Here is an 11,737-nt window from a genome sequence, read left to right on the forward strand (position 1 = left end):
GAGGAAGTAGAAGGGTGGGTTAATAAATTTGCTGATGACACAAAAGTTGGGGGTGTTGTGAATAGTTTGGAGGGTTGTCAGAGGTTACAGCGGGACATCGAAAGGATGCAGAACTGGGCCAAAAAAATGGTAGATGCAGTTCAACCCAGATAAGTGTGAAGTGGTTCATTTTTGGTAGGTCAAATTTGAAGACAAAATATAATATTAATGATAAGACTCTTGTTAGTGTGGAGAATCAGAAAGATCTTGGAGTCGGTGTCCATAGGACACTTAAAGCAGCTACATAGGTTGTCAATGTTGTTAAGAAGGCGTTTAGTGTGTTGGCATTCATCAATCGTGGAATTGTGTTCAACAGACAGACAAACGTACTTTATTGGTCCCGAGGGAAATTGGGTTTTGTTACAGCCGCACCAACCAAAAATAGTGAAGAAATTTAGCAATATAAACCATAAATAATAAGTTAATTATGCCAAGTGGAAATAAGTCCAGGACCAGCCTATTGGCACAGGGTGTCTGACACTCCGAGGGAGGAGCTGTAAAGTTTGATGGCCACAGATAGGAATGACTTCCTATGACGCTCAATATTACATCTCGGTGGAATGAGTCTCTGGCTGAATGTAATCCTGTGCCTAACCAGTACATTATGGAGTGGATGGGAGTCATTGTCCAAGATGGCATGCAACTTGGACAGCATCCTCTTTTCAGACACCACCCTCAGAGAGGTAATTTTGCAGCCATATAGGACCCTGGTCAGACCCCACTTGGAGTATTGTGTTCAGTTCTGGTCATCTCACTACAGGAAGGATATGGATACTATAGAGAGATTGCAGAGAAGACTTACAAGGATGTTAACTGAATTGGAGAGCATGCCTTATGAGAATAGGTTGAGTCAGTTTGGCCTTTTCTCCTTGGAGTGACAGAGGGTAAGAGGAGGCCTTATAGAGGTGTATAAGACAATGAGAGGCATTGATAGTGGACAGCTGGAGGGGTTTTCCCAGGGCTGAAATGGCTAACACAAGGGGGCATTGTTTTAAGGAACTTGGAATAGGTCTCTGGGGGGGGGGGGGGAATGTCAGGATGTCAGAGGTAAGTTTTTCACACAGAGAATGGTGGGTGTGTGGAATGCACTGCCAGCGATGCTGGTAGAGGTGGACACAATAGGGTCTTTTAAGAGACTCTTAGATAGGTACATGGAGCCTAGAAAAATAGAGGGCTGTGCGGTAGGGCAAGTCTAGGCAGTTTCTAGAGTAGGTTACATGGTCAACACAACATTGTGGACTGAAGGGCCTGCAATGTGTTGTAGAGTTCTACGTTCTTAGCAACCCCCTGCTGATAGATACTGTATCCTGTATCTTACACAATCATTGCCAGACTTGGGAGACTGAGATTCTGTTTACTAAATCAATAAATTAACTGCTAGAAAGTTGCAAATTTCTAGTTGCCTCTGGAAAGTTTACATACCCAGCTAGTAAAAAATCATCATCCACAATGTTCTTCAAGGGGACACAAAGAATGGGTGGTAAATTTTGAAACATTCGATGAGAGAACTGGCCGGTTATCTGTAATAAAAAATTGAAATATGTAATATCCAACTGCAGTCAGCAAAATCAGAGAATGTGACAATGGGCATTTATCTTTATACAAATTATGGCTTCCAGTTCTAGATTCCTCTCAAATCAGCAGAACTAGTTTTTGCTCTCTCCATAATTAGTTCACAAGAACTGCATGAAAATGATTTATTATTTTTATACTGGCCATAATCTTAAGTCCATGAAATATCTAGAAATCACTGAAAACTTTAAGTCTCTCTGATGGGAGAAAGTGGAGGTTAAAGTTAAGCAACAGAAGGAACATTCAATGGCACCTGTGTCTTCAAGCTCACTCTTCCCAGGTATCAGTCTTCAGATCACATAAATCAATCATAGATCCACTAATTCCTAAAACTTCTTCTCTGAAGTGACTTAGCCATTCACCTGACCTATGTGACAGTGGAATGCACAGCTACAAATGAACATTTGGCTCACTCCAATAAAGTGCTTAAGTTATGGCTTATGGTCCCACTGACCATTCATTCTTCCATCTTGAACTAACAAAAGACAATAGCAATACCTGGAAAGATTCCAATAGCCTAGACTGAATAGGTAGGTTTTAATATCACCATCATCATTAACTACAATGGCATCTTCACTCTGGGAAATAGTTTTTCATATTAAAGTGGAGCACTTTATCACCTTAATATGGTGAAAAATTGCATTATGGAAAATAATTAAACAATTATGTTTACTTGTCTCAATGTCTGTGACATATTTATCAGATGATGGAAAAGCATGGTCTCCCAATTCACAAACAGGTTCTTACTTCTAAATAGGTTGCTAAATGTTTACCAGTTTGTTAATCAAAATGATAATGCAGTAAATTCATTCCATCTCAGGTTATTGAGAAAAAAAGAGGCTGCAGGTACATTAACAGAAATCTTTATATCCTCTTTAGCCACAAGCAAGGTCCCATAGGACTGGAGAACAATCAATATTGCCCCTTTTTTAGAAAGATACTAGGGACAAACCAGGCTGGTGAACCTAACATCAGTGAAAGGGCCATAAATTATATGCTTATTAGTGTCAGCACGGGTGTGTGTGCTCGCACGTGTTTGTAGGTAGGCATATTTTACAAACTCAGTCAAATTGTTTAGAGATTATGATGAAAATGGCTGATGACGGAAAGTCAGTGGATTTGTCTACATGGGCTTTAGTAAGACATTTGACAAGATCCCTCATGGTAGGATGATCTAGAAGATTAAGGCACTTGGAATCCACAGTGACTTGGTTGATTGGATTCAAAAGTGGCTTACTCATAGAAAAGAGGTAGATATGAGATAGAGATTGTGGAGGCATTAGTAATGATCTTTCAAGAATCAACGTCAGTGATTTGGATGTGGCCTTAACAAAGGCTTGACCTTTGACAGGGCCGGATCGGTGGCCCCCCGTCACCAAGGGCTGTGCCATCCATTGCTCACCAGGGTGGAGGTGTTAAGTTTGCTACTGGTGTAACCTCACCAAAGGAGACCCGTGAGAAAAACTACATCTCATTAGCCACAAGGAACGTGAGAACATTTCTTCAAGCAGGGAAACTGCAGGAGCTCGCATATGAGCTAGAGAGGTAAACCTGCCACATCGTGGGACTCTGTGAAGTCAGGTGGGAAAACCTCGGTGAATATCTTACTGAGGAAGGATATATACTGTACTACAGTGGAGAATTTGATAAACATGCCAATGGCGTAGGATTTCTTGTCAACAAGAGCATCAAGAACTCAGTACTCGGGTGCCATCCAATATCCAGTAAGCTTATTTCCATCCAACTTGAGCAGCACCTTTCAACATCCCAGTAATTACAGGGCTATGCATCAACAACTGACAATTAAGGTGACCAAGTGGAGGAATTCTACACTCAACTCCTGGGCATTATTGAAAAGGTGTTCAAAAAGGACATTCTAATCATCCAGGGGGACTGGAATGCCAAGGTGGGAACAAACACACTGAAAGGAATTCTGCAGCCCCTCCTGTAATGCTGTAACCAAATGAGCGAGGATTACACTTACTTGAGTTCGTCAGCTGCAACAACATGGTGAACACAAGGCATCAAAGCGCTGGACCTGGCATGCACCCAATTGAATACATCATAGCCAGATCAATAACATACTGGTGCAGAAAAAGTTTCAGTCTGGGATCAAGAGAGCCACAACAAGGTCCTTCCCAGGTACTGATATTGGAAGTAACATCGACTTGGTGATATTGAACTTTAGAATCAGCTGAAGACAGTCAAGAAGCCCAAGAACATCAGAATGAAATTCAACTTGGACAGACTGAAGGACCCTTCCATCACCTAATCCTTCAAAGCTACAGTTGGTAGAAAATTTGCACCACTGCTGATGCTTGGCAAAGATGACAACTAAGTTCAATGAAGTGGTGACAGAAACAGCCAATGAGATAGTTGGAAAATCCAACCCTGGGTAACAAAGGAAATCCTGGAAAGGTGTGATACTAGAAGAGACCTGAAGAAAAGTAAGAACACAACAGGTGGGGTAGTGTACAGAGAGATCAGCAAGAAGATCGGGAGAAACATGGACCAAGGCCAGGGATGAATGGATTGAGGGACAATGTACAGAGATAGAAAATAGTCTGAACAAGAACAGCAGCAGGCGATCACTTCAAATTGTGAAGGACCTCACTACACAGTCACGAGCCAGCACCATCCAAGACAAAGAAATAAACTGTTTCACAGAAGATAAAGACATTCTCAACAGATGGACTGAGTATCATCAGACCCTAGACGGCCCCAGCATTCTCGGAAGCCAGACTTCGTCAAACGACAATGACCTTCCAATTGTGCTGGAAGAAGTAGAAGTAGCCATATGATAGCTGCAGGAACAGACAATATCCTGGCTGAGCTGATAAAACATGGAGGAGAGACGGTGATAGACATCCTCACCAGTATCTGCAACAAAATCTGGCAACCAGAAAAAAGGGGCAGACAGAGAAAGAAACGAGCAGACAACACTGCAGAGTGGACCAGAGAGCTTTGTTGCAACCTAGGCACTTGCCGACAACTGTGAGAGATGGAGGCAACTTGTGCAGTGCTAATTTGTACAGTGTCCCTACAAGCCATGCAAGTTGTGGGATATATAGAATACAAAAGCAAGAGTGTAATGCTGAGGCTTTATAAGGCATTGATCAGATTGCACTTGGAGTATTGTGAGCAGTTTAGGTCCCCTAATCTGAGAAAAGATGTGCTGGCATTGGACAGAGTCCAGAAGAGGTGTCCAAGAATAACTTCAGAAATGAAAGGGTTAAGTATGAGAAGTATTTGATGGCTCTAAACTCGCTGGAGTTTAGAAGGGGTTGGGTCATTAAAACTATTGCAATATTGAAAGGCATAGAGTGGAAGTGGAGAGGATGTTTCTTATGGTGAGGGAGTCTAGTACCACAGGGCACAGCCACAGAATAGAGGACGTCTACTCTGAACAGAGATGTGGAGGAATCTTCTTCCCAACACTGTATTCCATCTGCCACTTCTTTGCCCATTATTCTAATTTAAGTCCTTCAGGGGCCTCCCTGCTTCCTCATCAGTACCAGCCCCACCACCTACTTTCATATCATTTGCAAACTTGGCTACAAAGCCATCAATTCTGTCATCCAAATCATTCACATGTAATGTAAAAAGAAGCGGTCCCAACACAGACCTCTGTGGAACACCAGCAGCCAACCAGAAAAGGCTCTCTTTATTCTCTGTCTCCTGCCAATCAACCAGTGCTCTATCCATGCTAGTACCTTTCCTTATAAATACTATGGGCTCTTAACCTGTTAAGCAGCTTCACGTGTGGCACCTTGTCAAAGGCTTTCTGAAAATCCAAGTACACAACATCTAACAATTCTCCTTTGTCTATCTTACTTGTTATTTCTTCAAAGAAGTTCAACAGATTTATCAGGCAAGATATTCCCTTAAGGAAACCATGCTGACTATGACCTATTTTATCACATGCCTCCAACTACCCCAAAACCATATCTTTAACAATTGACTCCAACAACTTCCCAACCACTGAAGTCAGACTAACTGGCCTATAATTTCCATTCTACTGCCTCTCTCCCTTCTTGAAGAGCGGAGTGACATTTGCAATTTTTCAGTCCTCCAGAACAATGCCAAAGTCTATTAATTCTTGAAAGATCATTAATAATGCCTCCAATCTCTTCAGCCACCTCTGTCAGAACCCTAGATGGATAACCCTCTGGCCCAGTTAATTTATCTACCTTCAGACCTTTCTGGTTGGCTTCCTAACAACCTTCTCCCCAGTTATGGCAACTTCACTCACTTTTGCTCCCTAATTCTCTCAAACTTCCGGCATATTGCTAGTGTCCTCCACAGTGAAAACTGATGCAAATAATTAATCAGTTTGTCCGCCATTTCCTTCTCCCCAATACTGCCTCTCCAACATCGTTTTCCAGCAGTCCAATATCCATTTTCACCTTTCTTTTACTCTTGGTATATCTGAAGAAACTTTTGGTATCCTCTTTAATATTATTGGTTAGCTACAAATTCAATCTCTTCCATCTTTATAACTTTTTAGTTGCCTTCTGTTGGTTTTTAAAAGTTTCCTAATCCTCTAATTTCCCACTAATTTTTGCACTATTATATGCCATCTTTTTGGCTTTTATTGTTGGATTTGACTTCCCTTGTCAACCACAGTTGCACTATCCTGCCTTTAGACTACTACTTCTTTGGGATATATCTATCCTGCGCCTACCAAATTGCTTCCAAAAATTCCAGCTATTGCTGCTCTGCTGTCATCTCTGCCAGTTTTTTTTCCCCAAACATCTTTGGCCAACTCCTCTCTCATACAATACCAATACATCTCAATATTGATATATCTGACTTTAGCTCTCCATCTCAAATTGCAGGGTGAATTCTATCATATTTTGATTACTTGGTTCCCTTACCTTAATCTCTCTAATCAATTGCAGTTCATTGCACAACACCCAATCCAGAACAGCTAATTCCCTAGTGGGCTAAACCATGAGCTGCTCTAAAAAGCCATCTTGGAGGCATTCTACAAACTCCTTCTCTTAGAATCCAGCACCAGCCTGATTTTCCCAATCTACCTGCATATTGAATATTACCCCATGACTATTATAAAATTGCTCTTTTTGCATGCATTTTCCATTTTCCACTGTAATTTGGAGACCACATCATTACTACTGTTTGGGGGTCTGTACACAAATCCTGTCAGGGTCTTTTTACTCTTTCAGTTTCTTAGCTCTACCCACAAGGATTCTACATCTTCCAATCCTAAGTCACCTCTTTTTAAGGATTTGATTTCATTTTTTTTTACCAAGAGCCACCCACACACTCTGCCTATCTGCCTGTCCTTTCAATACAATGGGTATCCTTGTAAGTTAAACCGCCAGCTACTATTTTCTTTCAGCCACGGCTCAGTTATGCTCACAACACAATACCTGCCAATTTCTAACTGGTCTGCAAATTCATCTACCTTAATCCATATAATGTGTGCATTCAAATATAACACCTTCTGTCCTGTATTTATCACCTTTTTAAAATTAAAACTTATCCCATTGACTGCAATTTTGCCTTATTATCAGCCAGTCCTTGCAGGCAGTCTCACTATACACTGCCTTCGTTTGTATACCAATTGCCCCATCCACAGCCCTATCACTCTGAATCCCATCCCTCTGCCAAGTTAGTTTAAACTCTCCCCAACAACTCCAATAATCCTGCCCGCAAGGATGTTGGTTCCTTCTCAGGTTCAGGTAGAACCCACCCCTTTTGGACAAGTCGTACCTTCACCAGAAGAGATCCCAATGATCCAGAAATCTGAACACCTGCACCAGCTCTTAGCCACACATTTATCTCCCAAATGCTCCTACCCTCACTGGTGCATGGCTTAGTCAGCAATCCAGATATTACTGACCTGGAGGACCTGTTTTCAGCTTTCTACCTAGCTCCCTAAAATCTCTCTTCAGGACCTCCTCATGTTTCGTACCTATGTCATTGGTGCCAATATGTACCAAGACTTCTGGCTGCTCACCCTCCTCCTTTAGAATGCTGTGGACCCCATCTGAATCGTTTAGTAATACCGCCAATTTCCACCAGATGACTCAATTTTTTCCATTTTTTTTCTACTTCTCCTAAGAATTCTAAGAATTAAAGGCTTAATATATGAGTGTATAATGATGTTGAGCCTGCACTTCTTGCATCTAGATGAATAGGGGAGGAATCTCATTGAAACCTACTGAATATTGAAAAGCCTTGATACAGTGGATGTGGAGACAATTATTCCAATAGTCTAGGAGCAGAGGGCACATGCTGAGAATAGAAGGATGTCTCTTTAGAACAAAGATGACTTCTTTAGCTAGAGGGTGATGAATCTGTGGAATTCATAGCTGCAGAGAGACAGCTGTGGAGGCCAAGTCATTGGGTTTTTTTCCAAAGTGGAGGTTAATAGGTTGTTAATTAGTAAGGGTGTCAACAGTTACAGGGAGAATACAGGAGAATGGGGCCCTGGGACTGAGGCCTGCAGGTCAAACCCATGATCGCTGAGACCTGGGGTTGATGACCAGAGGATGGCAAAGTCCAAAACGCAAAGCCGGAGATCTAAGTCCAAAGCTTGGTGAGCCTGGAGGTAGAAAGCTGGAAGGTAGTCAGCAAGTCCAGCTTAGAGACTAAAGGTTGGAGGCACTATGTCTGCGAGCTTGGGAATCTGGGACAAGGACTGGAGATGGCCTATGCTAGAGTTGGGGGTGGGGGTGGAGTTTTGTGTGTGTGTCTCTTTCAGGAAGGGACTTGTTATATTCCGTTGTTGTTGCTATGTTGACACTGGAACACGTGGCAACACTTGCAGGCTATCCCCAGCACATCCTTGAGTGTGTTGGTTGTTAACATAAATGTTTCATTTTACTGTGTTTTGATGTACATGTGATAAATAAATCTCAATCTGAAAACTGAAAGCGACTGAGAGGGAAAATCTGTAAAGGCTTTCCAGAGGATGGGCTGAATGGTTTAAAACCATTCTTCTGCTCCTAGTTTTATGGTCTAATTGTTACCTTTGGAAAAGGGGTACAGAAGCCTGAAGGCACACACTCAGCGATTCAGTATCAGCTTCTTCTCCTCTGCCATCTGATCTCTAAGTGAACACTGAAGCCTTGAACACTAACTACCTCACTACTTTTTGATCTGTTTTTAGCACTACTTATTTTAACTAAATTATTTAATAGACATATACTTAATGTACTTCAGTTTTTTCTCAACTATATTTACTTATCACGTATTTCATTGTACTGCTACCATAAAGTTAACAACTTTTACAACAAATGCCAGAGACATTAAATTTGATTCAGAGTTTATTGATTGCATAGTTCTTCCTAGCCCCAAGAATTCTCTGTGGTAACAAGCTCAACAGCTAAAGTCTATCAAAGTTAAAGTAAATTTATTATTGTCACCATATGTTATCGTGAGATTCATTTTCTTACAAGTATTTACAGGAAAATAAAGAAAAAGAATTTATGAAAACTATACATAAGCCGTGACTGACAAACAACCAATTGCAAAAGACAAATTGTGCAAATAATAGATAAATAAATAATACTCAGAACATAAGCTGTAGAGCCTTGAGAATCAGTAGGTTGTGGAATCAGTTCAGTGTTGAGGTGAATGAAGTTATCCACGCTGGTTCAAAAGCCTAACTATTCCTGAACCTGGTGGCTTCTATACCTGCTGCGTGATGGCCTGGATGAGGGGTGTGGGGGCAGGTCACTGATGATGAATGCTGCTTCCTCGCAGCAGAGCTTCTTGTACATGTGCTCAATAGTGGCAGCAAATCAGCAAACCCAAAGTAGTGGAGGAACTCAGTAAGTCAAACAACATCCGTGGAGGCAAAGGGATGGTTGATGTTTTGGGCTGAGTCCTCATACACAGTCTTAACCTGAAATATCAGCTGTCCCTTTGCTTCCACAGATGCTGCCTGATCGACTGAGTTCCTCCAGCAATTCGTTTTTTGCTCCAGATTCCACCATCTGCAGTCTCTTGGTTTGTAGGATTCTGGCTATCCGACAGATAGGTGTCACTAGTAGATCCCAAAAATGATCTGCATTTACCATGCCAACTAGAATGTAGCACTGAACCTTGCCCCCCACCCCCCCCACCCATCTCTCGTGCTGACTGGTCACACCACTTGCTCCAGTCTGCCTCACATCAGCCTTAAGCAGTGGCCTTTGTACACCCTTTTTGTGATTCACCGATTCACCTCACAACAAACTACTTGGCACTGTTTCCTTCCTGTGGAAAGACAGGAATTCACGCCAAGTTCCTGGAATAACAGTGAACAACTCAAGCAAATCTCTTTAAAATGCAGAAAGAAGGCAAGCAGTAATATACCTGTCTGTTTTCAAGCTTGAAGACCACCAGCTCAATATGGACAGCAGATTTGGTGTGTCACCAAAGATTCTTGCAGATTTCTATAGATGTACGGTGGGGAGCATTCTGACAGTTTGCATTCCACCCTGATGTGAAAGCTCCAATACCAGGAATGCAAGGGGTTGCAGAGGAATGTAGACCTAGCCAGTTCCATCATAGGCTCATCCCTACCCACCGTCGAAAGGCGGTGTCTCAAGAAGCATACATCACAACTACTGGAGTGGAGAAACAGGAACCTGAAGACCCACAACTCAACAATTCAGGAGCAGCTTCTTCAACATCATCATCAGATTTCTGAATAGTGCATTCTTATTTTTGGATTTTTTTAAAAACTTATTGTAAATTTATGTCTTAGCACTGAACTGCTGCCAACAAATTATACATCATATAAGACCAGAAAAACTGATTCTGATTCACTGTGGCAAAGTAAGGTGACATTAATTGGATTACCACTGCATTCAATTATCTGCAAGACCACATTTCAATCTAAAATAGCAATGCACACTATAAAAGAGTAATACCCTGTCAAAACTTAGTCCTAAACTGATACCTGAAAAAAGCACTATCTGATCATTTTTACCCCCAGCAAAGAACTAAATGCTGCTTTCACATCGACAAAATTAATAGACCAGCATAATTTTAGATGGTTACTTTCCCACTTTAACTTTAAATAATCACTAAAGTTTACACATTTTGGACTTGCCTCATGATTTTTTTAAAGTAGTACCGTTAAGAAAGTGGGAACTTTCAGTTTTCAACTTATCTGTACACTTTCTACATTACAGCACTGGGTAACTGAAAGAAGTTCTTTGTCTGCACCTTGGGACATCCTGAAGGGACGTGAAAAATGCTGTAGGAATGCAACTCAGTTCTTCTGAGCAATAGCTTTCTGATCATTCCAAACATTAAAATCCAATTTTGACCTAGAAGCTCCAATTAAGACGTGTATCTTTAATATAAAAGCAATGGTCTATTGGAAGTGTTTCAAGATGAGGTACATTTTCATTATGATATACTCTGTACGTTGCTGTTGGAAAGGGTCAATTCTCTGCCCAGTTAGTCACTGGGAGTCCGACCTCCATCCCCACAGCCCATACCACGCTTTATTTGGGGGAATTTTTCACGTTGCAAATGCAGCATTTACTGTTCTCAGCCCGGTCAGCCGCCGCCTCGTGTACCTTTAGCCGATATAAGCTCCTCAGCACATTGTTTTTCCTCCTCATAGCCGGACTCTTACTCCGGCTCGGCGCCATTTTCTCCCACAAACCGCCAGCTTCCGCGCAACCCAACTTGATAGTTGATTCCCGCCCCGCCACCTCTCCATTGGCTCCTTCCCTGCGCTCACCCGCTTGCTATTGGTTGTCGTCTACACGTCAATCAGGCTGGCTCCCCCGCCCAGCAGGTTCGGTCGACGATCTGAGGCAGCGCCCCTGGTGCTCTGGAAGAGTGACAACTTGCAGCCTGATGGGGCTGCAGTGATTTCCAGTTCAACCCAGGTCGCTCACAGCTGCTTGGCCCCAAGTGCTGAGAGCCAGATGTGGCAATTAGAAACACAGAACGTAGAAAAGCACGGCACCTTCAGACCGAAGCTGTGCCGAACCAACTAGAAAGTAAAGTTAAAAAAAAAGCAAAAACAAATCCTTTCACAAAGAGAAAATCTGCAGATGCTGGAAATCCCAGCTACACACACAAAACAGTCCTGTAGAAGGGTTTCAGCCCGAAATATCGACTAAACTATTTTTCTAGCTGCTGCCTGGCC

The 11,737-nt window shown here is 42.1% G+C and overlaps 1 protein-coding gene across 1 annotated transcript in view; it reads right to left on the minus strand.

The window, feature by feature from the left end:
• dcaf15 (DDB1 and CUL4 associated factor 15) overlaps positions 1 to 11,252 on the minus strand; it is a 49,921-nt gene extending 38,669 nt beyond the window's left edge. Inside the window, exons 1-2 of the mRNA XM_059992349.1 lie at positions 11,157 to 11,252; positions 1,462 to 1,559 (exon numbers count right to left, since the gene is read on the minus strand). Of these exons, the coding sequence (XP_059848332.1) occupies positions 1,462 to 1,559; positions 11,157 to 11,231 (173 nt within the window). The 5' untranslated portion in view covers positions 11,232 to 11,252. The remainder of the gene's footprint in view (positions 1 to 1,461; positions 1,560 to 11,156) is intronic.
• Between the last annotated feature and the right edge of the window lie 485 nt (positions 11,253 to 11,737).

Source organism: Hypanus sabinus, chromosome 16 (genome assembly GCF_030144855.1).
Source record: "Hypanus sabinus isolate sHypSab1 chromosome 16, sHypSab1.hap1, whole genome shotgun sequence".
Lineage (NCBI taxonomy): Eukaryota > Metazoa > Chordata > Chondrichthyes > Myliobatiformes > Dasyatidae > Hypanus > Hypanus sabinus.